Below are 26,162 nucleotides of genomic sequence, written 5' to 3' on the forward strand. Positions count from 1 at the left end.
TATATATATATATATATATATATATATATATATATATGGCGCCGACGCCAAAAAGCAGCCGAGACTGTCTATATATTAGGGGCGAAGCTCCTTAGGGCGTGGGCTGTGCGTCCCCTGTAGCCTGTATGTAGCCACCTCTAGTTTAGTTCTTGCAGTGTTCACTAGATGGCGGTACCGTCCCCTGTATGTAGCCACCTCTAGTTTAGTTCTTGCAGTGTTCACTAGATGGCGGTACCATCTCCTGTATGTAAAGAAGAAGAACAATGCACATGCTGCGGGAAAGATAAGGAAACGGCGGAGCATGTTCTGATTGAATGTGGAGATATCCACCCAGGCATACGTTTGGGCACGAGCCTACAGGAAGCCTTGGGTTTTAGGGACAACAATGGAAAGCTGAACACACCCGCGATTGAAATAAGTAAGAGACGGTTAGAGTATTGGTGGCAGAAAATTAGAGAGAAAGGACAAAAATAAATATTGGAAAAATAAAATATGGACAGTGTGCCGTAAATGGCAGAGAACTTAAGCTGAAAATTTACCTTTTTTTCCATTAAGATAGAATTTATCGAAGTAGAGGCATTAGGCCAACAAAAAAAAAGGAAAAAAAGGTTTTTTTTTTTTTTTGTCGAGCCTGGTGGCATACTTGTCACCACCCCGTTATAAAGGGGACGCTCATAGCATCCATCCATCCATCCATCCATGTAGCCACCTCTCGTTTAGTTCTTGTAGTGTTTATTAGATGGTGGTACTTGTAGCTGATGATGAAAAGATGCAAGATGTTATAAACTAGAAAGCGGTACATGTAGTTGATGAAAGACGCGAGATCTTATAAAATAGGAATGATGTCACATATGGCGCGTGTCATTGGTTGAAGGCAGTCGTTCGATTTAGTGCGGCGACGTACGCTAGGGGAAGCGTTGTAATAAAATCCGTTCGCTGTTGGCGCGCGCTCGGAGTCGCCGGATGGATAAGGCTGCACAGCGGAGAGAGCGCAAGGCGGCAGCAGCGCGCGCTCGCAGACAGAATCCCGATGTGCGAGCGCGCGAGGCAAGGGACATCGCAAGCCATCCATCGTCTAAGAACAAATAAAAGTTGATTTGTGTATATACACACACAGCGTTTCTCACGTCTTTACATGATGATCGACTGGGCGAATTACACGGAAGATTCACAGTTTACCGATGAATCCCTCCGGAGCTTCGCCCATTCATCATCATTCACCCCGTGAATATGCCGTAATTTTTTTGCTATCAAAATAAAAGTGTACTAAAAGTCTCCTTTTTTTTTGTCGCTGGTATCCACATCTATAAAATTCGTGTGTCGCATAATGCGATACTCAACAAAGTCGAACATTGTGCAGTACGTCCTGGCTCAGTTGTTATTAGCTTGTGACGCATAATTCAAAGGTTGTGGGTTCACATCCCATTGACGAAAAGGTTGATTTTTCGTCCACTATAAATCATTTCAATCTGAGTCATAACTACTACACAATAGTTAAATACGATGACTAATGTCACCCGTGTTTTCTTTGGCCTAATTGTCAGTTATACACAGTTAATTGTAACAAGCCCCTCCCCCATAAAAAAAACGAGCCCCTAAAAATGAATCTTAGTTTAATATGCAAAATTCGAAGCTCATGCCACCTGGCCACTGCGTGGGAGATACGACGATGTACTCACGGAAACGTGTGTCCTTGCAACGAGCAGCGTAAAGTCGGGCCTCTGTTCCGAAAACAAGACTATTGCCTGATCCCGGCCTAGGACGTCCGTTCCATTAACCTGTAAAGATGGACAAAAGGAGTCGCAGACACCCCACGATGAACCTAAGTGTGAATTCCGTGTCGTTAGTTTTTCGCGCACATTCCGTGGAACTTTGGCAGATACACGATAAGTAGTGCTAACTTCAGACCAAGGTTCGATTCCGGGGTACAAGGAGCAGTTCGTTTCAAGCGCTACATTTCATGCTTTGGGCAGTATAATGTATATTAGGAAATAAATACGTCAGAAGAGTTATGCACACTTTCGACATTGGTTTGGTGCAAGTATCCGTACCTTTAGAGCAGAGAGCAAAACATGCCTCACAGTTTTTGAAGCTAGAAGCATCACTGATGTAATATATTATTATCTATTATTTAAAAAATTAAACGGACAACAATCAATGTTAATTGCAAGTAACTAAGAATTGAAAAAAAATTGGTTGACAACGGGATAAGACATGTAATTGAACGCGATAGGCTTTGTAATTGAAATGCTATTTCGGCCATTTTTATACTTCATCAAAATTCTGCATGTATATAGAAAAAACTGCCAAATGGTCCAAATGCTTCATAGTCAAGTTCTTGTTGCATAGATGAATTAAGAGCCAATAAAGCTGCATGCCAACCACGATGATACTAACATACAATGACGGTGGTGTAAACTGATTGTTTTCAGTTTACTGTGAGCTTGTCCTTTCGTCACATGGTTAATGTTTCTCATTTTCATTTGCTTAGCGCCGTTTAGGAGCGGTGTCGGAGCAAATGCTCACAAAAAGCATAGTTTGGACCAGCGTTTAGCAGCAGTTCTGCTTTGGAGCAGTGTGGAGCGAATCGAGTCAACTTTTCCCGTCTCTGTGTAAGTGTTACATGAAAAATATTTGTTGGCATTTTCGCCGCAAAAAATGCGATTTGTCTTTGCTTTATGTGTGAACATGCAGTACATGACAATTTAAAACTATTAGTTAGTTTTGGTATTGTATACGTACTATTCGTAACGGTGCTGTGTGCGTCAAAACGCCGTTATGGATGCTAAATACACCGTGCTAAACTCTGTGCTATCACGCTACTAATCACAGTGTACGATCAAGCTGTATCACATCATTATCAAAGTTAGTATTGAATTTGCGTATTACTTACTCTGAACTCTTTTCTGATGCTAATGCATCTTAGCCTCTTTAGGAAAAAATATGCAAAGAGCTTTCTCACATTCCCTAACGAGAAGAGCAGTGAGCGATGGTCTCTATTTTTCTCACCTGGAGTATTTGGTCGCCTTCTTGTAGTCTGCCGTCTTTCGCAGCGATGCTTCTTGGATCGATCTTCATTAAAAAAAAGGGAAGAAAAGTCCACGAATAATATAAAACAAACGTAGTGACCTGACAATTTTTTTCACAATATTAATTTTTGTGCCGAAACTTCGTCTAGAGGTTTGCTTCTATGAAACTTCACTTCTCATCGACAAAGGGTGCGATGAGACATGAGTTATTCTCATCTTCCCCTCACCTCGTCTGAAGCAAACTACCGAGGTAACCTTTAATGAAGTTCATTGATTAATTACCCAAGTGTTTTGTTCTATGGAATCAACTTTGTGTAAGCCCCGCCGCGGTGGTCTAGTGGCTAAGGTACTCGGCTGCTGACCCGCAGGTCGCGGGTTCGATTCCCGGCTGCGGCGGCTGCATTTCCGATGGAGGCGGAAATGTTGTAGGCCCGTGTACTCAGATTTGGGTGCACGTTAAAGAACCCCAGGTGGTCAAAATTTCCGGAGCCCTCCACTACGGCGTCTCTCATAATCATATGGTGGTTTTGGGACGTTAAACCCCACAAATCAATCAAATCAATCAACTTTGTGTAAGAGCTTCACACATGTTGAGGTGAGCATCCGCTGCTGCATCCTTAGGTGTTAGGTGTGAATGAGCCTATCAGGGCGACATGATCATTAAAGATCGCTAAAGTTCACATAGTTTATAACGTGTTCATGCATACGTTATTTAGCCTTTTCCTTGCTTTCTCTGCACCACCCTTTCGTGTCTTTACACTGTGAAGATTGGCGAGCTTTTTCAGCGTCACGATCCCTCCCCTAGGATGTCCCTCACCATCACATCACGTTTTAGAAAGAAAAAAACCCGCACAAGTATTAATATAATGCTATAAATGTACTGCATATAGGCAGGCTTTTATACTCACCTCGCCTACATAAATTTCCGTCTCTTGCTCATCCGGGTCGCCGTAACAGAGCGTAAGCCCCAGCTTCTCGTTTCCGTTTCTGATTAGCGTCACTTCCTGCAGAATGAAATGAGTCGCATCAATTATTCAATTACTGAAACATAAAAAGAGTCGATAGTTGATGCACACTAATAATTGAATAATTCTACTACGCTGAATGTACTTTCAGTCAGCAGGCTGATGCAGCGTTTTCTTATTCTGTCACAGTGTCACTGCAAGAGGGGGCATCCAGTGTATGTATTTGTCTAGTCGGAAATAGGCAAATGGCTGGGTGGCAATGCAATAACTTCTATAGGTACAAATCGGAAAGAAAACGGTTATGAAAGAGCGCGAGATTTAATAATTTTAAACGAAAGTAACAATATCTATTGTGACATTCATTCTTTCTTTCTAACTTCCTTTCTTTTTTTCTTTTTTTTCTCTTTCCTCCTTTTTTCTTTCTTTTTTGTTTCTTTCATCGACGAAAGGCGAGGCAGAGGGTTATAAAGCAAGACAAAGAAAAACAAAACCGAAGCATGAAAAGAGCACAATTTTGGGGATGAATTGCATAGCAGCAATTGTTAAATGAAAAGAAAATTAGTTAGAATGGATGTAAAAAACAACTTGTCGCGGTGCTAGGAAGCGTACCCACAACATTCACTTCGCGCGCAGATGGTGCTTTTGTGAGATTGGTCCTCTGTCAACGTTTTCTGGTTGTGCATGCATGTGTAAAGTTTCGTATCATAAGAAGTATAGAAAGGCGTGTAATAGTGTTTTGCCTTTCGTTGACTTCTCTGAGACGCTTGGCGCTATAATCAACGAGAGTAAGTTATTTATGCAATAATATTATCATACGTACCTCATATTCAATGTCGTATCCGTCGTCGTCATCTTGGTCTTCGTTCCTACTTGGGGGACTAAGTGGAGGAGGTGGTATGCTCAGCCTGAAAAGAAAAAAAAAAGAAAGTGAGAGGAATTGTACGCCGCGGTATTTAGGGAGTGAGAGAATAACCCTGCTCCCCATCTAAAACGAATTCTGGGAACACATAACCTACCCGTGAAAAATTTGGGCCACACATTGCGTATCAGCGCTGCTCGTAGAGTTTACAAGTGATTGAATTGATATGTGGGGTTTAACGTCCCAAAACCACCGTATTATTATGAGAGACGCCGTAGTGGAGGGCTCCGAAAATTTCGGGCACCTCGGGTTCTTTAACGTACGCCCAAGTCTGAGCACACAGGCCTACAACATTTCCGCCTCCATCGGAAATGCAGCCGCCGCAGCCGGGATTCGATCCCGCGTCCTGCAGGTCAGCAGCCGAGTACCTTAGCCACTAGACCACCGCGGCGGGGCGAGCTTACAAGTGAATAGCGACGCTGCCGCTTTCTCTGGAAACTGTTCTCTCTTCATACACAGGCGTCGTGCTCGCTCACTTAGGCGGACAGTGCGCCAGCTGTTATGCTGTTAAGCAACAGACTGCAGCTGGGTGTCGCTAGCTGACAGAAATAAGGAGCGGCGCTTGGATTATACGCGGCGCTTCCTGCCACGAAGTGTTTCCCCCTGCCAGCGTGGCAACTTTAGTGCGCACAGGAACCGCAACAGCAGTGCGAGCGTGTTGACTGACGCGTACCCAGGATCATGAAGCAAGCTGGCGTAGCTTCCTTGCCCTCTATCGTCCCTCCCTTTGTAGATTCCAGTCCACTCGTATTGACGACAAAAGTGAGAAAGCGCGTTAGGTGTTTACGATAATCTAACATGTGACCGATTAAGGGAGCAACCGATTAAGGGTGCAACCAAATAAGTGTGTTACAAATTACGTGTGCGACCCATCAGGTATGCAACGAAATTCAAAGTTGCGAGAAATAAGAGTGCTTGACGGAGTAGAGAAATTTTGGCGGCAATCTGTTTGTGAGGCAAAAACGTACAGATTACCTTAAAGGTTCACCTAAGCAATAAGAAGACCAAGCCACCTTTTTTTTTTTTGCTACTTCGTATTCAGTTTTATTGATTCTCTCTCGCTTACGAAAGCATTTCGCGCATAACGTCGCTTTTCCGTCACTCCTGGATCGGAGGCATTGCAGATTTCTGCACTTCATGTGGTTTTGTAAAACTGCCGCCGAGATAGGCTTACGTTTGACCAAGTGAATACATCACCTGGTGACTATCATGTTAGGTGATGCCATTAATTTATGCAACCTCTGACGGTGTGATGACATCATCATGGAGTAATTTATGGTCACGTATCGTTTTGTAAAGCCTGCGTTAACGTACACGCCGACGGTCACTCACTGCTTCTAATGAAGCCCGCTAAGCGGATAGAATGACACCTACACTACTGAGGCAATTTGGTGGTTAATTAGAAATGTGGTTTACAGCCTATTTAGGAGTTCTTTTCATGTGTCCCATTATCGATGGAAACACGTACCCGTTTGGAAGGAGCGAGCCTTCCCATGGCTGCGGTGCCCACCAGGGGAACTCTGTCTGAGCCGCGGCGTCGTTGTAGCTCTGGGAGAAACCGGAAGGCGAAGGAATGGCTGCCTGCTTAGCGGCACGCCCTCCTGCGCAGCTACTTCCGCTTCCGCCGAAGTCCGAGGAGCTGCTTCCGGTTCCGCTGCGTCGCTCCCGGCGCAGCACCTCGACTACGATGGGCTCCGATGCGGCACGAAACGCCGCAACTGCCTCCTCGTGCGACGCGTTCGAGACGTCTCGACCGTTCACCTGCGCAGGCAAAAGTGATAATCATTTATTACCATAATCATCATCTTCATCATCATAGTTCATTAACCATGTAAGGACCCTTGCAGTTATTACGTATAGAGCGAAATGAACCACACGTAACGTTTAGAAATTGTTGGCATATATGTGTCACGTAAAATTCGATGTTTTGATGAAAGCTTGTTTGGTTGGGAGGAGTCGTAACAAATAAAAACACAATAAATGGCGAACGACAAAAAAGTCGAATTACACGTATTTACTATGCATTAAATTGGCATGCAGTTTGATACAAATGGACCACGGACAAAATATTTAGTTAACTAATTAACTAATTCAACAAATATTTAAAAAGGACGAATTATTCACATATATACGTGTTATATTCAAGAGCTGCATTAGTTTTGAATCTCCGTATGAGTTGTGGGATAAGTTTGCCCTATCTATACCACCTCGAAACATGGGCACTCAGTATGATAAGTTGTCTGTGCAAGCTCGAGTATTATGCCTCTTCGCATCATCAGCTTAGTGCTGTCCGCTATCGAATAGGACAGCCATTTCTCGGAAAAACAAGACTCGATTTCGGGTTGTTTATACTACGTTTTGTTTACTTTAACCTGATAATACCAACAGACCCACCTATGAACCTACGAAACTCCAGCGTTGTGTCCTAGCATAGTAACATTCCCGCAGTGTACCGTAAGCTATGCATGCCGCTTTTTATGCACGGGCATTGCATCCTAGACATTGCGTTGTCGTATCTTCCGCCATTGCATTCTAGTCATTGTTGCGCTGTGAACATCGCCATTGTATTGTTGTAGCCAACGTGATTTTAAATGAGGGTGCATACAGTACTCCCCCCCCCCCACTCACCGATATTGATTCGTAGGCCATGTAGCATTTTTCCCATTGCCATTGCATCGTTGTATTCTATCTATCATTAACAAGTAGAGTGAAAGCAGTAGTGTACATTTGGTCAGCATCACTAATATTTTTCTAAACTTATAGACAAAATACAGCCACAAAATTTTGTTTAAAGTATGTTGATGCCATAGCGCAAAAAAACGAAAAAAAAAAGATGAATTCGCAAGACCGCAAATGAATGAAGGGTGACGAAGCACGGCGCTGGTATACTTGTCTGATCTTATGGCGTAAAGATGGCGCCACCCATTAAAATTTTGCATTTGAAGCGATTGGGCTTCGTATCAGTTTTATGATAGGTGCTATGTATGTTTCTTGAATGGAGAAGGATAACCGGGAGCTCCAGATCGAATAAAACAAAAGAAAGAAAGGGTTCCACATTTTTTACTCCGCGACTTCTGCTGCCGTTTTTTTTTTTTTTGTTGTTTAGGTTTGCGGAAATCGTAGACACACGAAACGGAAGCGTCATGCTTTGACGCATTTCGCCGATTCGCCGTCTCCGATCTCGCTCGGCACGCAGACTAGGCAGACGGTGCACTGAAGCGAAAGGCTTAGCCCGTTGCGAACGCGCTGAGCCAGCAAACAGAGAGATAAACCTGAAAAGCAAAAAAAAAAGCAACGGCGGACAACATTGAAAAGGAGTGATGGTCGTACTATCTGGTATTGCCGCGGCAAAAAAAAAAAAAAACTTAGTAAACGGAAAAAAGACCATTTATAAATAATAAAAGGCTGTCTGGAGATACCAGAAAAGACGTACTCTGGCCTATTGCACAGTAGAAGGGAAGAGCTTCTCTTAAGCCAGAAAGAAAGAAAAAAGAAGTTCGATGGTATAAACACTGAACTTGCTGGTTTCAGCAAAACAACTGAGTAACTATAGCGGGAAATGGGAAAGAGTGGCGTGTGAAGGGTAAAAAAAAAAAGAATAAGAACAGTGTAGCCATGCCTGGGAAATTAGCTTTTGAGGGGTTGAAAAGGTTCTTTTTTTGTTTCAGCGTTGTTTTCTAAAATGCAGCAGCACCAGCACGAAGGTGCGCATTCTTTTTTTTTTTCAGTAAAGAGACGTAAACGGCTCAAGAGAAATAACAATGCGACACTCTCACTGGTTTCTGATTTAAATACAGAATATACGCAAGTGCACAATACTCGTACAAACAATGGTGGGTTAAAGTCAAGAATGACACTATCAAGCCAAATGTAAGCGAAAAACAGACAGATGACAACGTTTCTTGCGAGGAGCGAGAAATAAAAGGAAATGAGAAAGTAAAAATGCGAAGAAGTGGCTTGCATGCGTGCACTCGAATACGCTAAAGATGAAAAGGGATTAGGCGAGAGAGAGAGAGAGAGAGAGAGAGTGCGTGTAATGGCAGACGGCATACAAATGGTGGCTGTCAGCGTCAGTGGCGTACGTGTGCCATCTTCGGGCAAGCGGATTGAAAAAGAAGGCTCGGTGGCGACACACACACAAAAAAAAATGCGCGAGAATGTCGAGTAGTACCCAAAACAATGTGCTAAGTGTAGAAATCCTTCTTTGTAAGAGACCCGCGCTAAGCTAGGGGAATTGTCTGAAACGCAGGAAAAGAATTGTGTTGGTTGCTGCACATTTGTCTTTTTGTGGAGAATCTATCTACCTATCTATCTATCTATCTATCTATCTATCTATCTATCTATCTATCTATCTATCTATCTATCTATCTATCTATCTATCTATCTATCTATCTATCTATCTATCTATCTATCTATCTATCTATCTATCTATCTATCTATCTATCTATCTATCTATTCGAAAATGAAACAAATTTAGATACTATGTCGACATTGATATGCAGATTGGAGCCATTCCACCGTGTGAATAGGGAAGAGTGGTACTGTCAAGAGCACTCCAGCATTTGCTGTCATGAACATTTTTCACAAGCACGCAGCATTCTCCACTTTTTATAACAACAAGTGGTCCATCCGTGATTGTCCCACATGACCAAGTCCCCACAGCGCTTACACTCGACTGACGCGGCGTAAGAACGCAGTAAAGGCGTACATATACACTACAGCTTTCTGCATAGCCTTCCGCAATCGACCCCGGATGAACTTCTTCAGATATCGGCCCACCAATGACTGTCGGCAATGTCAATCGATAACAGGATCACGTTATGCTATACAGCTACGTCATCGTGAAACCTTACGAAGACGTCACATACTTTTGAAATCTGTGACGGCCGGATACTGTTGCTATACGGTCATTTCACGATGTAGTGTTAGTGTGCGTGAATGGCGTAGGTAGATGTGTGCATATAGTGCGGTAGTTCTGGATACTCGCATATTTCTGTGATCTTTGACATCGTGCCGACGTCACGTGATTGCGTCCTTACATGATATCATTCCTTCCACGTAGGATACCACATAGTTTATTGTTTGTGGACGGGCGTAGACAGACGCCGCAAACTAAAAAAAAAAGTGTGCCACTCGTTGTTCTGCTTTAAACAAAAAGAAAACAACAACAAAGTGAAGTGCTGTCAACAGGCAAGCGAATGATGCTTTTTGATTAGCGGAAATGGCCATGGCAGCCTCCGTTTGAACTCGTATGTAGCAACGAGACGAAACGGCCTATGCTTGGTCTGCGTAGTGAAAGAGTATAGATAACGTAGAAAAGGCGACCACAGTCTCTAGGCGGTGAAAAATTCGAGGTGGGCTGCATACAATGGGGATGGCTTAGAGGACCCCTAATGATGGTGCTGACTTGTGCACGGGCTGCTTGAAGATTCCGCTGGGCCCCGAATGAAAAAAAAATGCAGATGAGGCAGGTTTCAAATGGCGAAAAAATTCGTAAACACAAAGTATCAGAAAGCAAGAAAGAAACAATTTTCTCGCTCGACTCTTGGAACTTGCCTTTGCGTGCAGAACGCCGAAGTTTTTTTTTTTTACTTTGGTAAAGTACATTACCGTGTCTTTTTGTCCAATGTTCTGGAAGCTCTTTCTTTCTTTCTTTCTTTCTTTCTTTCTTTCTTTCTTTCTTTCTTTCTTTCTTTCTTTCTTTCTTTCTTTCCTTCTTTCTTTCTTTCTTTCTTTCTTACTTTCTCTCTCTTTATTTTTTCTTTATTTCTTCTTTATTTATTTATTTATTTATTATTTTTGTTGCTTACTTTCTTTATGTCTTCTGAGGAAGGAGAGAAACAAATACCCATATGATGGAAGACTTGGGCACTGCGTATCCGAAGTAAACCAAATCTGTCACGCATACTATTATATCCTGTTGTAGTATTATTTCATATTTAAAGATGTTGCTCTGTTGGTATGATAAATGTCTTCTCATGAGCCCGAGATATACGCGAATTGTTTGTAGTAGTCCTACGTTGTCCTCATACACAACCGCAGTTGGCTTTGCCTTTGTGTTATGCTTATAAAGGTGAAGCACGCTTTACAGGTAACACACACACACACACACACACACACACACATTGTCACACTTATATATCCAAAGGCAGGATTGAATGAAGAGGTGATGAATGAGCGTAGAGCGGCTTTGGCCAATTTCACTTATAGGGTTAGTGGCTGTCACTAATGCTCAGTAACGATAACAGCAATGACATCAACTTTTCTCTTTATTGTCGTAACATTGTGGTATTTTTCGCTGCGCTGTGACGTACAACCTTCGTTGACCGATCCTCAGCTAACAGTATGCCTTATATGAGCAGGGTGACAATTTGTACATCCCGCCTCATTCGTGTATGGCTCTGGAATGACCATAAACAGCATTACCAGCGCGGACAAAAAAAAAAAGGAGCGGGATAACATTGATGAAAAATAAACGCCACTCTCGTTATCAATCACACGAGTTATTGAGAGTCTCACTTCGAAATTGTGGCCCTTCTTATTTCGACGCCGGCGATGAAAAGAAGTACGCGAGAGCTTTCATTACTTTAATATATTACCGTCTTTTCTTTGGCTTCTGGGCTTTCACTCGAACAGTCATGCTGGCAAGGCGATAACAGGGGAGTACAAGGGAACGGTATGGTTAATGGAGAATAAGGGGGGGGGGGAGGGGACAGGCCGCGAGCGTCCATTAAGAGTAAGCCCAGAAAGTGCGCGTATGATGATGGACGCCGAAGGTCTAATTAGAGTGGCAGTGAAAGCTTTAATGGATTCTCGCGTGCCGCAACTCTCGCACATTATATGCTCCCCGGCGTCCTTCGCACAAGTGAATTATGACCACTCCGAGCACTTGCGATTACCACAGAACACGATGAGAGTGTAGTGCGAAAAAAAAATAAAAAACGATACAAGTAGATTGATAGAACACAATGGCGGCTACGAAGCAAATCTTGTGGGTGAAATGACTGCCTGTGTGTTCCATAGATTTGATCGAACGGATCGGATGTGGTGTGACAGTTGTGTATCAAGTAATAACTTTCAGGGCTTTTTGTCCCATGACCACGATAACGCGCCGTAATGCAGGGATGAGGTCGGATTCGTGCGCCTAAATCCATGTGCAGGAACCTCCAGCATTCTTCATCGACTGTCATGTGGCCACCCCTACCGCAATACGATCCCGTCACCTTCCGACAGAAGTAAATATCGGCTGTTAGCCATGGAAGCATTTTTGTTTTCTCTTCAGGCCTCGTTAGGCAAACGTGTCTTTTTTTCTTTGGTTATTTCTATCTTTCTATTCCTAATCACCAGGTCGTATGTCAACAACCAAGGAGCTTAAAGCTTGCCTGTTTTTTTTTTGTTTTGTATTTCTTCCTCTAGGTAAATTTTGTCGGTGAATATGGCAGCGCTTTGGCATTGCATGGTTAAGCTGGATGTTGTCGGTTGGATTATTTTTCATTTTATCCGTCCTTCGATAGGAGCGATGTGCGGTAACTACAGAATACCTAAGATATAACTCGTCGTTAAAGATAACTCGGGGTTGTCAGAATTAATCCGGTATCCCCCCCTCCCCCCACTGAAGTGTGCCTCATATTCATACCACACCTGCCACGGTGGTTCAGTGGCTTAGGCACTCGGCTGCTGACCCGCAGGTCACGGGATTGAATCCCGGACGTGGCAGCCGCACTTTCGATGGAGGCTTGTGGCCCGTGTGCTTAGATTTAGGTGCACTTTGAGGAACCTCAGGTGGTCTAAATTTCCAGAGCTGTCCACTACGGCGTCTCTTATAATTATATCATGGTTTTGGGAAGCTAAGCCCAATCGATTCTTATAATTAATACATGATCATACCACGGCTGTGACACGTAGCCTATAACACGTTATTTAATCAACAACCTCAAGTCCACGCTAATGGAGGAAGATAAAAACATGCAACTTGACTTAATAACCAGACGTCATTTATGCACTTTTGTGCCTGCGCTTTTACGTATGCTGGTATGAACACACACGTGAAGAATTTCGGTTTTTAAGGAGTAGTTTCAACACTCCCTCTACCTCCTGACTACGTCAATGAAACGGGGTGTGAGATAAAATTAAAGCCAAAGGTATCATGCTCGCAACAGCATAAATGATAAACGCAATGGTGCTATCATTGTCTCCAAGCACTTTCATATGCACGCGTACTTCTTTCACCTTGAATTTCTTTTTTATCCTGCGTCGTCCTGCAAAGGCTTTCCGTGTTTCGAGCGCGTAGCCTTGCTACAGAACTAGTTGTCTTGAATATACCAGATATTGATTTTTTTGTCAAACGATTCGTCTACGCTGAAAAAGATGAAAGCACGTGTGGATTCATGTCATACGTGTGAACTCAAACGGGCCCCCACATTCTCAAACTGCCGGCAGTTCCTTTCTCACAAACTAGCTCACGATTCTGTAAGGTTGTTTGTCTTTTACTGGGGCCAACGCGTTCTCTGACTCGAATAAATATAGCAGAATTTACGCTATCATGTACTCTCTATCCCGTTATGTAATCAATTTTCATCTCACACGAATTAACCGAAAATTATCGGCACACAATGGCGACTTCAATGCCAAAATGAAATCACGCTTTCAGCCTGTACGTCTTTCCCTTTATTTCCTTCCTTCCATCTATCACCCTGCCTTTTAATCTCTCGTTTACCCTTCACACGGTGTAGGACAGCAAACCGTGGACGCATGTCTGATTGCCTTCCTTCTTTCCTTTTTCTTGTTGTTTTTTTTTCACAGCGAATGAGAAAACAGGAAGCTCCTCTCGTCATGCTATCTGACAGCTTTTCAGTTTACTAGAATACGCAAAGTTGCTGTCACTCGCTTTTTCAGGAGTTTTTGTATGTCTCCATCCGTGTAACCCGATGAGCACACAAGCAAAGCCGCCGCGCGTCAAGATCCTTCGACGCTAAAATGATTACGCTCGCACCTTCGGAGGAAGCGCGGCATATATAGCTGCAGAAAGGGTGGATGAGCGAACGGAGTGCCCCGGTGCGAAAGCCGAGAACAGCCTGTGCGCTGCAGTGTGCAAACATATCCGCAACGCTAGACTTCGAGCCGAGCCGAGCCGAACCGAGCCGTGTTCCGGTGACGGGCCCGACAGAAGCCAGAGCTTCTGAAGCCGAAGAAAGTAGATAGGCGGACAGTGTGGCGCGCATTCGGGCGAATCTGATAAAGCGTCGCGCTCGGTCGGTCAACATTGTGCAGACACGCTGCGGTCGCAATAAAAACAAAACGAGGGCGTGCCAAGCCATATCGAAGTCGGAAACAAAGCTGTTCTCTTGTTCTTCCGTTAGCTCGAGATTCGGCCTTGGTGGCAACAAAGGGGCCGACAGGCATTCCAGTTTCCAGGCCTGTGTGGTAGCAGACGACACGCCTGCTTTAGGCCGCTAAGCCTCGTCCAGAGAAATGGCGGTGAATGCGATGGTACCGAGAAAAAAAATTGTTACGAGAAGGCTCGAAAGTCCAAGCTAACAAAGCGCGAATGAAGGCGTACTCAAAGCAACACCTAGGAGCCCCGAGGGTTAGCGAGAACGAAAGACATCTGGCGGTTAATGCAAGGCGGACAAAGTTAAGCCGGATGGGAGGCTTCGCGAGGCTTAACGGCGGTCGAGCGTGCAAGCGACAGCTCTTGCAGACGACGCCAGGAACAGACGACGACGATGTGAACAGTCGCCGTGTGTGCCACCAGTGAAGCCTTGGGGGACCTCGCACACACGCGGGAAGACACTTATCGATCGCGCATGCGCACCAAGCTTAGGGTCTTCCAAGGAAAGAGGTCGGCTCGTTCTTGAAGTGGGGGCGTTGCATTCAGAGACCCTCTTGAGAAACAGCGGAGTAATTGCCTCACCCGAGGAGCATGGCTATGCGAGTCGCTTGAAAAGCTGCGAATGGCTGCTCTCGAAATCGCGGACAAAGAAAGCTGGAAGTTTCTTTGGGGGGATTTCTTTAAACGGATGAAGTGAGCACAGTCTGTAACTATAAATAGCCGGCGAGACGCAGCCTGGCTAAAGAGTGATGAAAGCCTGCTTTATGTAAGGTGAAAAATGATCTACAAACTCCAGGGAAAAACGAACAGCGAACGTCAAAAGCGCAGTCATGCCTATATGTTGCAACGGACGTTGTCATGTCTATATGTTGCAATGGGCGTTCTTTCGCATGGCCTTATCGGTCAAAAATGTTACATCACTCCTCCAGTCTTATTAAATTCTTTGTAGGCATCTCTCGAAATGGCAAAACATTTCACAAGTTTATAGAAATAAGGCCTATAACCAGGCACTCTCTCACGGTATATGTTTCGATGTTGTTGTGGTTAGATAGCTCGTTATTTGTTTGTTTGTTTCTCAGATAAAACAAATGTGGTTTAGTGATTGGAAACTGCGGTTTAGTAGTACTTACAGCACCTAGGATTGCTTTTGGCCGTCTGGCCTTTCTCAACGTAGAGCTAAAACTTGAGTACGATAGTGCATATGATTTCATCCCGTCTAGATGCGACTGAATATCGCACCCAGACCCTCGACCACACCAATACATAGCCGGTGAGTTTTCAGAGTGCCTTTCGTTCAATTAGAACAAACACCACCAGCGTTGAAAATACATGAAAACGCGTGTGTTTTCATTTCTCGTACTCATTACATGGCTACATTGCAAAACAGCCCGAAAGTCGCGCTGTCCTGTACGCATGTGCCATGACGACCAGGAGATGAAAGCCATCTTCATATATATTTTTTTTTCAGTCGACTGTATATTTTTCTCCCAAACGGTTTCTGTACTCGAAGTGATTTAGCATTAACTAAGACGTCAGAAGCATACTAAATAAAGTAGTGGGTTGGCATGGCATACTTAACATGAACACAGTGAAAAATGAAAGACAAGAGGATCTTCACAAGAAGGACACAGACGGAAGCGCTGACTTGAGACAAGGCTACTTTATCACAACCGGCAATATACTTACGCAATATATTACCGAAAAAGGAGTGATAAAAATAACAAGATATGCATGCATCATCATGACAGTGCACAGTGAACATCACGCGTATGAACATGCTGAATAAAATACCCTTAAGCAATAAAGCAATCGAAGGCCAGCTGACACTCTCCTAGCCTAGCCATTTGTGAAGCCTCGTAAAATTTCGCGTATCGGCTGCTCCCCGGCGATGACGTCTGCAATAACGCAGGAAGTCAGTGTACCTCAGGTGGTTCCGCAGTGCTTTCGCTATCGACACCGGTTTCACCCAGTGACAACGTCCCGGGGTGACGCTATCGCATGACGTCACTTTAAGTGAAGTTACGATGACGTCTCGCTTCTTGGCGACGTGTGACGTTATGATTGCGTACTAGAGTGATGCCATCGTGTAGCTTTTTTTTTTGGGGGGGGGGGGGGGGTATCACTTGTAATGGAGCCACTGATAACTTTCCGTGTTTGATGAGACGTTTAAAGCTTTCCTCTTTAAGAACGTGTTTCGCGGAAAAGCGAGGCCGACCATGCTGAATAAACCGCACAGAAGCCAACAAAACTATAGAGTGTACACATACAACAGCTCTACGCCATTACTCCAGTGAGTAACAGGTGTCCTCTGGTGAAACCTAGAGGGAACCATAAAGAGAGATGTACGGGCTCCTCGAAGACGGACCTTCGCTGGTTCGTCCCAGGAAACGGAGCCATAAAAATTAATCCAGCAGAGAGGCTGGCTGTAACGGCCTAAGCACTTCCGGCACCTTGCTCGTCCGTACGACCAGCTTTACCACGAACAACCTCCCTTTAATTCCCGAGCTCCCGCAACTTTTCTTCCTTGTTTTCGCTCCAGTCTCGCTAACAACCCAGTCGTCGTTTTCGCTGATGGTACTCGCGTGTTGAGTCGAGTGGCGGGGCTTTCAACGCCAGCTACGACACCCCGTGGATTGTGCGTCACTTAACGGGTGCTTCTGGGAAGTGTCGCAATCTCGCTCACTGACCTTTCGTTTTTATCGGCAACTGCAACGGACGTCGTCATTTCACTCTTGATTGGAAACTACGAGCGGTGGCGACAAATTGCTGCTAATTTCATCATCAACGGTTCCGAACCGTTCCCCACTTCTCTAGGACAGTTAAGAGGTAGACTGACGTTGATAGCGATGATCATGGTGACGACGATGGTCTTGATTTAAATTCAAGAACTAGACGTACGTCCAGCATTGGCATATGCCTCTACTCTATTGGATGACCACTGCTTTCCACATCCAAAAGAGGTAGGGTTCGTGACCGTGTGGACCTGTTAGCGATAGAGCCGTTCAAGCACGAATGAAGTGGCTTCTCTCTCTCTTTTTTTTTTCAAACAATTGTTGATGTCTAGCCCCACTAACAGTGAGTGAAAGACCGTAATTGGACTTTTCTCCGTTATTTCTTAAAAACACAGCGAAGAAAATAGTTTTATTGCGGCTTAATCTTCACCGTTAGAAATAAAACAAAATAAGAAGAAAGATGGACTAAACTGTACAGTAGGACATTCAGCAAAGACCGTCTGTCTCGATGAAGTTTACTTACAAGTCAACTTGGCTGTCTTTTTCTAACTCGGAGGTGTCTCGATCGAAACACCTCTCATTCCTTTATTCGATGGGAAGGAAAAAAAAGAAAATATAAAACTAGAGGGAAGATGGTGGTACAATTGGCAGAAAACGCATCAACAAAACGCCGACACTGTTCCATGGTTTAGCAATAAAACAAAAAAAACTAAAAAGGCGCGGATACGGAGATGGAGTCGTTGAGACAAGCGCGAGTTGCTTTCCGTTTGCGGCAATCGGCAAGAATATCCTCCAGTTGACTCAGGCACGGCGACTCTCGGGTTTTGTCTGAGTGTACGTACGCGAGCTGCTTGACGGGGTTAGGTGGGACATGGGAAGAATGCGGCCACAACGGCAAACGGCGCGATATCATCGTGCCCCAGGGATATCGTAAAGCGCAGAACCCGAGCCAGGCGCACAGAAGGAACAAATACAACACAGCCACCTCGGACGTCAATATAAAAAAGAAGTGTGACACTAAACCTTAAGGGCAGGGTCATCGTCGCCAAACTCAAAGGAAGTCTAGGTCGCGGGGCCGGGGAGGCCTTCCACTCTAAAGCTTCGTGCAAGCGTATAGACCCCGCGACAAACAAAACAAAAATCTTGCTCTGAGGATAACCTCAGGGGAAGAAAGCAGTTTACGAGTACCACCGACATTGGTGGTGACCGTTCTAGCGCAACTTGTATATTTTTTTGTTTTGCAACCTTCTTTATAGCATAGATGGCGGGCTCGGCATTTGCAACGTTATGACATTTTATTTTGCTGGGATTCCGGGAGCAGTTTGTGTAAAGCGTTCGCTTTTGCAGCGGTTCAATTGAAGTGGTGTTCTCGGTTAGTTCAGCGTTGGAGAGGCATTTCTTGATAAGCTTTTAGGTTCGATACAGGGCTTCAAAAGCATTTTTCTGTGTGTGACAGTTTGGTTGGAGTTGGTTTGCGGAGAAACTTAAGAACAACGAAAGGCACATCCTGGCTGGTATACTGCTGCAAAACTTCCGCATGTAATACTGCCGCAACGACTACTACTACTTCTGTTACAACTGCTGCTACTTCTAATACTACGATGTGTACTAATACTACTACATATACTACTACCTACTACTTCGAACAACACCGACGTATCACCGCAATGAAGTCGGCAAATCGAAGCGCTATACAAAACAAATATGTGACGAAGAGAGCCCAACTCGTTCTTAATGCCTTTGTTCCTAACAGTTCTATAAGTGTGGCATAGCTGGTCGTTCACCAGCTAACCTTACCTTCAACATTATCACAACCATCTCGGAAATTGCTCGTTTCTCCAACGTAGTAAGGACCTCACAGGTTCTTTACGAGTTCGCCAAAGACGTCTCCAAGGTGAAATCCGCCTTTTACGTTTTCTCGCAGCTCAATCTATGCCATTATACTCCCCGCAACCCCTCCGAATTCTTTCTGCAAGCAACGTGACTTTGCACTGCTTACGTGAGGCCCACCATGGACCAAGCAATGACATCTCCACGTGACGTCACGTTATGTGAAGTGACGGCTACGTCACGGTGCCCTAACAATTTCGGCTCTCCGTGACATGACGTTATATGGCGAAGTCATCTATTATTTACTATTGGATGTATTCCTCGCATTAGCGTTTAGTGCAACCGATGCCGACGCCAAGGATCAAATCTGGCATTGGATGAGGCATTCAAATATTGCCCCATAAAAACAAGCATTACAAGGAAAGATGGTGACGACAAAGAAGGCGGATGACCGTAAGCGTAAAGTTTGCTAGTGAACTGTGGCCCCGCGGCGGTGGTCTACTGGCTAAGGTACTCGGCTGCTGACCAGCAGGTGGCGGGTTCGAATCCCGTCTGTGGTGGCTGCATTTCAAATAGAGGCGGAAATGTTGTAGGCCCGTGTGCTCAGATTTGGGTGCACGTTAAAGAAGCCCAGGTGGTCGAAATTTCCGGAGCCCTCCACTACGGCGTCTCTCATAATCATACGGGGGTTTTGGGACGTTAAACCCCACATATCAATCAGTCAATTGCTAGTGGACTGTGACGAGACCACATACGCATCGTGCTAAAGCATGAGAGCGATATTAGCGCTGTCTCCACGGCGGCAAGGTTCAAAGGGAGCCGCAAAACGATCCCGCACGCGGGTCGTCTCAAATGTCTCCGCTCCTCCACACCGCGTCTCCTCCAGTTTCTGGGAAGGTCTTTTTCCCGATCTGTATCCGACCGGAGCTGACCTTGGGTGAACCCCCGAGGCATTCCCCCCCCCCCCCCCCCAAAAAAAAAAGAAGAGAAGATATAATCAAAGTAATAAAAAATAAAACGTAATCGCTGTGTCGACGCTCATTAGTGATCGTGAAGCACGTTCTCCTGCCGCAGCAGATCCAGATCCCCCCGTCTTTACTTCATTTTTTTTACTACGTTTTAATGATTTCTTACTTTGGTGCTTTTTTTTTCTTTTACGGAGCCCGACCCGCTGTATAAGAAACACGCGACTTTGATGACAGCCGCAGGCTGCCAGGTCTCCTACTGCAGCTCTGTTTGAGGTTCTCTTCATCTTTTGATTTTATTTCTTTGCTTATCTTACTCTGAGCGCACGTGCTCTTACGTGTATATGTGTCATTTAACAGCACTGCCGCCTGGCGGCCGTTTCAGCTATTCGCGTGCCCTATATTTCTTTCTTCCTTTGCTTTGTATTCGTTGTTAAGCGACAAGCACGTCCACATCTTGTTCTCGCCGTAGGTCTGAGAGGAGGCAAGTGCGACCTAATGCGTGTGTGGGGGCCTTTTTTTCTTTTCTTGAGGCGGTTCGGGCTCTTTAGGACACGCGATCGCCCGCCGGGCTTGTAACACGTTCCACAGTTCGCCAGCATTTTGTCTCTGCTTGTGTTGGATGTGTGTAGACGCTGCAAATGAACATATTTACGCACATTCTCAAAGGGAGGACTGTTGTTCGTGTTTCGCGATGATGATCTGTGTTGGGTAAACTTGCCGTCTGCCGCCGCCGCCCTTCTAGGATCAAAGGGGGCGCCGCCGAATTCGTAGCACGTTTCATTTTTTTTTTGTTACTTATCATACGACTGCTGGCGTCTCCTTCTTTTTAATTTCTTTTGACTAGACCCGACGCCTTTTCACCAAAAAGCGATTACTTTCAATTTTCGAGCCTACATTTGTTTGTGTAGTAAAGATTTGTAGCCTTAATTCAGCGTTCGACCAGGAAAGGCAATGAGACGAACCACCACGATATTCGGATAGTTAGCGTGAAAATATGTTTGTCTAATAAAGACTGTGTCTCTCTCTTTCTCTCTCTCTCTCTCTCGAGCATCGAGCATTCTAATGAATCATTCACTAGTCGTACATCTACGGTGCGGAGATACGAAATGCTTAGTTTATCTACGGGCCTGCAAGAGATAACTTTTTTCGATTTTTTATTTGCTATACAGATGTCGTGAACGAATTAAGATAAAAAAGAAAAATAGTAAATGAGTAACACGGTGAGAAAAGAGATCAGTCAGGTAATGATCGTTTGCAAAAAGTGCAGTGTTTTTTTTTATTATTTCTGTTCGCAGGTGTTCTTAATGCGGTTGTATGAAGAGTTGTGATGTAGAGACATGAGATTTCTTTTCAACGCCGAAAACAGATAATCTCGTTTCAAATGCAATTCGGCCCTTTTTTTCATGCATTCTCTTATTTATACGCTACATAATTTGTAAAAACAAGCACTCCTACTTTATATCGGTGTAAATTGCCTAGACTTTTCAAAGTGCCGCAAGTTTTGAGAACAATATTAACCGAAAAAAGCGCAGGGGGGCGGGGAGGGTTACCAAGAAGGAAGAATTAGGCGAGTGCAAAATATTAGAAGGAAGCCAGGTCTGACGTCACAAGGGACATTTAACCGGGAAAACAAATTCCCTAATCTTCGGTCTGCCATTCGAAAAAAAAAAAATGTCTGATTGGACTTTCCGAATTAAGCGCATTTGTCTGGATGGCGCCAACACAATGGGCTCTGCCACAGCGCAAGCGGAGGTGTTATTTTTTTTTTTTTTGCTATAGGTTCGACAGATAGAGCGGGAGAAAGGAAAAGGTTTTTTTTTTTTTCATGCATTATATAAATTTAAGTGAAGGTAAATGCGGCTATAAAAAAAGCTCTTGCGATAGAGTTCAGTGAACAAATTGAACTTCCTTTACAGCGTGGTGCTGTATGCCAAGGTCACCGGGCCCTTATATCTAGGGATTGGCAGGGACGGAGTGAGATAGAAGTGAGTGAGGATGAGAGATTGCACAGATGAATTGGGGAGAGGTGGGCGAGAATGAATTAGTCGCTGTGTCGAAGACCGATGGGGCCGATAAGAGACTACTAATGAGGACTGACTGAAGCGCCCGAACATCCCTCGCAATGAACAGTGGGCATTCATTTATACGTTTATTCGTCTTCCTTTTAAGGCATACAATTGCCGATTAGCGGGAAGAAAGCCTCGACACTGGATTCGCAGCGAAATTGTGAGTTAGGTATGTGTGTGTGTTCGAGCAGTTCTCTTGCACAATGGCTTTTTTTATACATTGTTCTTTTTCTCAACAATATTAGCAGGATGGTTATATGCAGATTTAATAGGGAACTCAGTAGCTGTCGTAGCACGGTACACCTATGCTCCCACCCGAAGACTAGACTTTAAAGGAAAAAAAGAAGGTTTTTTTTTTGCTTCTATTTCAAGTCAATCGAAATTCAAGGCAGCCGCCAACAGATGTAAATGCAAGATTAAGATAGATTGAATGAACAGGACGAAGATATAACGTGCCAACATTTCTGAAGCACCTCCTGCTGCCTACTGAATCAGTAATTATTTAAGACAGCAGGACCTGATACTCCTGAAGAAAGTAATATAGAAAAATTTAGTGTGCATCGTGTCTAACCCTGAGTCCTCTGAATCCCTTCTTCTTCGTCCCAATGTCAACTGAAATTTCTTCACTTATTATAATTATGAAGTAATTTATCTATGCATCATTGTTTTTGTCATATACTTTTTCATAAAGTTTCAGTGTCTGAAGCTAACGGCTGACAATACAGGATACGCGAATGTACAAACCACACGCAGCTGCGATTGATTATATACTTAAAGCCACACCAACTTTGCTGTGCTTAAGGTCCCAAATGAACGGTAGTTGAACATTACATAAAACACCAACGGTCTTAAATGGACTCGCCTGAAACGACTCGAAGGAGAAAGCCATCTTCTTTTGACTTATTGAGCCCTGTCATGGGATGACGCAATGGTGCAACGTCACGTCTTCGTACGTCATGGTGACGTCAAGAATTTATGCGCTATATGACGTCACAATGACGTCATATGTTGGCGTTATAATGTTTCGATGTTTTTTTGCTTCAGTTCAGTGATCACGTCAACAGTCAACGTTCGCATTCGGTGAGGCTTTTCACCTTAACATCTTTTCCGTCGCTGATGATAATGATTCACTGGGTGTAAACACGGGGTTTCCTAAAGTTAACTAAGTGCTGCTATCGTTTATCCACCATGGTAATGATGGGTAGTATACAAGTTTGCCTATAGTATTCATGCTTGCGGGCTTCGAACGCACTGGTGGCTGTGTTTGTTGCTCTGTTTTGATTTTGTTTCGAACAAAAGAACAGACCGTTGTGAACTTTGGGAGCCGATTTCAATCGGTGAGCCTAAACATGTCAAGGTCGTAAAGCGTAATTGCTAAACTTATGCTGAACTTTTTCTCGCGGCAAAGCGCCGTTCAGTCATACAGAGCCATACTTAGCTGAAAGAACGAAACTTCGGTAAATCCACGTACTAACCATCGTTCCCATGTTGGTTGAAGCTTCGTGCCTTAACAGCTCCCATAGGCACTAGCGTCATAGTTTCCTTCTAGTGTATTCATACGAAACTTTCTGAATGTAACGTCTCCAAACTACAAGCTAGTTATGAGAAACGCCGTAGTGAATGCGTCCAGAAAATTTGACCACTCGGGGTTCTTTTACCGTGCACTCAAATCTAAGTTTACGCGACCTTAGAGCACTTTCGCCTTCATCAAAATCGCCCGCCGTGGCCGGGATGCGATCCCGCGATTTCCGGTTCAGTAGTGGAGCACCGTAGGAGCTAGACCACCGTGACGGTCGATCTCCATCACTGATGAATAGACAGCGCACCGATTACTTATTCACGAGGCATGGACGACTTGGTCAAAAAAGTATTTGCCTCCGACTGTGAAAGTGTCGCGAATGGAAGCCGTCCTTGCCGCAAGTGTTTGCTTTCGTCGAGTCCTGCCCTTTATTACAGACTCGGACCACACAGAAAGGATCCGGTTGCTACAGCAAATAAGGCTGCCGTAAATTATCCCCCCTAATTAAGGGGAGATGGCGGCGCTATCAATGAACGACGCGTAGTCACGCAACGGAGTCATCAGCGTCCCCCTAAATTGATGACAGTTTGTTGTTTGTTTTTTTTATTATTTGGTGATTATTTTTCTTCTACGTCTATCTACAAGGAGAGCCTGCCGGTAGCCACGACGATTGCGTGGTCATCAAACAATCTCGCGCAAAATTACCACGAGGGTGTGTAGACATTGCGCATGTCTCGTCTGTGGTGCTTACTTTGTGAAGCACAATCCCCGCCTTGAATTATGCCCCACTCTCTTTAGTGCCTTATTTTTGCATGTCGAAGCGAAGCACCATTCTTCAGCATGACGACACACTCAGCTGCTAAATGACACTAAAAAGAACTAAGTATTAGGTAAGAGAAGGCGCACTCTGGGAGATCAAGATTGCTTCGTGGAAGCTTCATCGTTTTATTTACTACGTATTTATTTATTTATTTATTTTTACATACTGCGACCCGTAAGGGCTATGGCAGGAGTGGGTAACAGGCCGGTACAAAACATGGTGTAATACTTTGCGAAGGAAAGCAAAATACAAAGTGGCAATACATGGCATCGCATGGTGGCATGATGAAGACATGGTGGCAAGGAAGAGAACACAGTAAACACAGTAAACAGTGAAACGGAAAAAGACAAACTGTCAAATGGTATTTATGGATAACAAGAATTCATTTAAGGGCAAAGAACGTATTTCACCGGATAAGTTATTCCAAAGTTCAACAGTTCGTGGAAAGAAGCTAAACTTAAACGTGTTAGTGCGGGCGTAGAATGGTGTCATATTCAAAGGATGGTATTGGCGTGTTGAAGAAGGTCTGGAACATGTTAAGTAGAGATCTTTTGAAAGTTTGCACGTCGAATAAATTATAGAATGTAATAACTTCAGAGACTCAATGTTCCTTCGCGATGAAAGTAGAGATAGGTTCAAAGATGGTAATGTTGACGTAGGTATGAAGAAAATGTTGCAGTTAAAACAATAGTTAGCCACCACAATCCAGTATTTAGATCCTCTAAGACGACACAAGACAAACTTAACGAACGTGGAATGGCGAGCACTTCGGCATGCAACATCTGTACCTCCGAGGAAACGCCTGAGCACATTCTATGCCATTCCCCAGCATACCAGTCTGAACGACGTACTTTGGAAGCCAAGCTCTGTCAGCTGGATTCACGGCCGCTTACAGAAGAGAAGATCCTGGGACCTTGACCGACGGCTTCCCATACACGCAAAGCCGTGAAAGCCTTCTTGTACTTCTTAAGGAGCGCCAGACTTCACGACCGCTTGTGAAAGAACAGAGTTACAGCTTGCTGTGTCGTCTCGAGCTGACTCTTCATCCTTCCCTTTCTCACTCCTCTTAATTTCTATCTCTTTCCTTTCTAATATTCTCCCTTTCCCCACCCCAAGTGTAGGGTAGCCAAACGAGTCAAGCTTGGTTAACCTCCCTGCCTTTCCCTCTCTCTCTCTCTCTCTCTCTCTCTCTCTCTCTATATATATATATATATATATATATATATATATATATATATATATATATATATATATATATATATATATATATTCTAACGAACACATAGCAACACCAGCTGTCTTCAGCCGATAGTAAGGTAAGAGTGGTAATAATTAGGGACACGCTTATTTTTTGTTTCTTTCTTTATTCAATACTGCAGACCTTATACGGGTCCAAGCAGGGGGGGGGGGGGGACAACAAAAGAACGAAGCAAACAAAAATATAGTTATTACAATGTCATTAGGCGGCGTAAGCCCATAATGACCGATGCCCGCCTTTGCTTAGTCTACAGCACATGAAATTAGCCAGATAACTTAAGTCCCCTTCTGCACTACTCTGTATTCTCTCACCGTGTGCTTGGCTTTACGACTACTCATATCCCTTATAAAGACTGCATACCTTCCTTCTATGCGTCGTGCCAATACAAGCCACACCTCTTTACTGCAGATGTCATGGTAACGTTGTCTGGCAAATTCGAAAAACGGAGGTGTCAGACCACGCAGTGCTGATGATAATGCCGCTTAATCTGTGTGAAATGCGGTATACAGACCACCGTAAGCGCCTCCGTCGCTGCGCTTTACGCGTGGAAAGTCGTGAAGGCGTGACGGCTCTGCACGCACCCTTACATAAAACCACATCCTGTGCAGCAGTCGTCACCTGCGCGCGCAGCGACGAGCCGTGAAACTGTGGTTGCCTGCGTCGGGGCGGAGCGGGTGGAAATGAATGAGATCCACTCAAATGCGCAGGTTTCACGCGTCGCTCTT

The 26,162-nt window shown here is 44.4% G+C and overlaps 1 protein-coding gene and 1 long non-coding RNA gene across 3 annotated transcripts in view; one reads left to right on the top strand and one right to left on the bottom strand.

Annotated features, from left to right (window-relative positions):
* The window catches only part of LOC142771647 (uncharacterized), a 315,367-nt gene that overhangs the window by 37,146 nt on the left and 252,059 nt on the right, over positions 1-26,162 (top strand). The gene's annotated exons all lie outside the window — the stretch shown is intronic.
* Positions 1-26,162, bottom strand: part of LOC119164959 (E3 ubiquitin-protein ligase PDZRN3-like) — a 167,239-nt gene that overhangs the window by 8,845 nt on the left and 132,232 nt on the right. For both annotated transcript variants that reach the window (XM_075873406.1, XM_037417157.2), the window contains exons 2-6: positions 6,382-6,674; positions 4,815-4,899; positions 3,938-4,033; positions 3,010-3,072; positions 1,680-1,778 (exon numbers count right to left, since the gene is read on the bottom strand). In XM_075873406.1, coding sequence (XP_075729521.1) covers positions 1,680-1,778; positions 3,010-3,072; positions 3,938-4,033; positions 4,815-4,899; positions 6,382-6,674 — 636 coding nt within the window. The remainder of the gene's footprint in view (positions 1-1,679; positions 1,779-3,009; positions 3,073-3,937; positions 4,034-4,814; positions 4,900-6,381; positions 6,675-26,162) is intronic.

This window comes from Rhipicephalus microplus, chromosome 9 (genome assembly GCF_043290135.1).
Source record: "Rhipicephalus microplus isolate Deutch F79 chromosome 9, USDA_Rmic, whole genome shotgun sequence".
Lineage (NCBI taxonomy): Eukaryota > Metazoa > Arthropoda > Arachnida > Ixodida > Ixodidae > Rhipicephalus > Rhipicephalus microplus.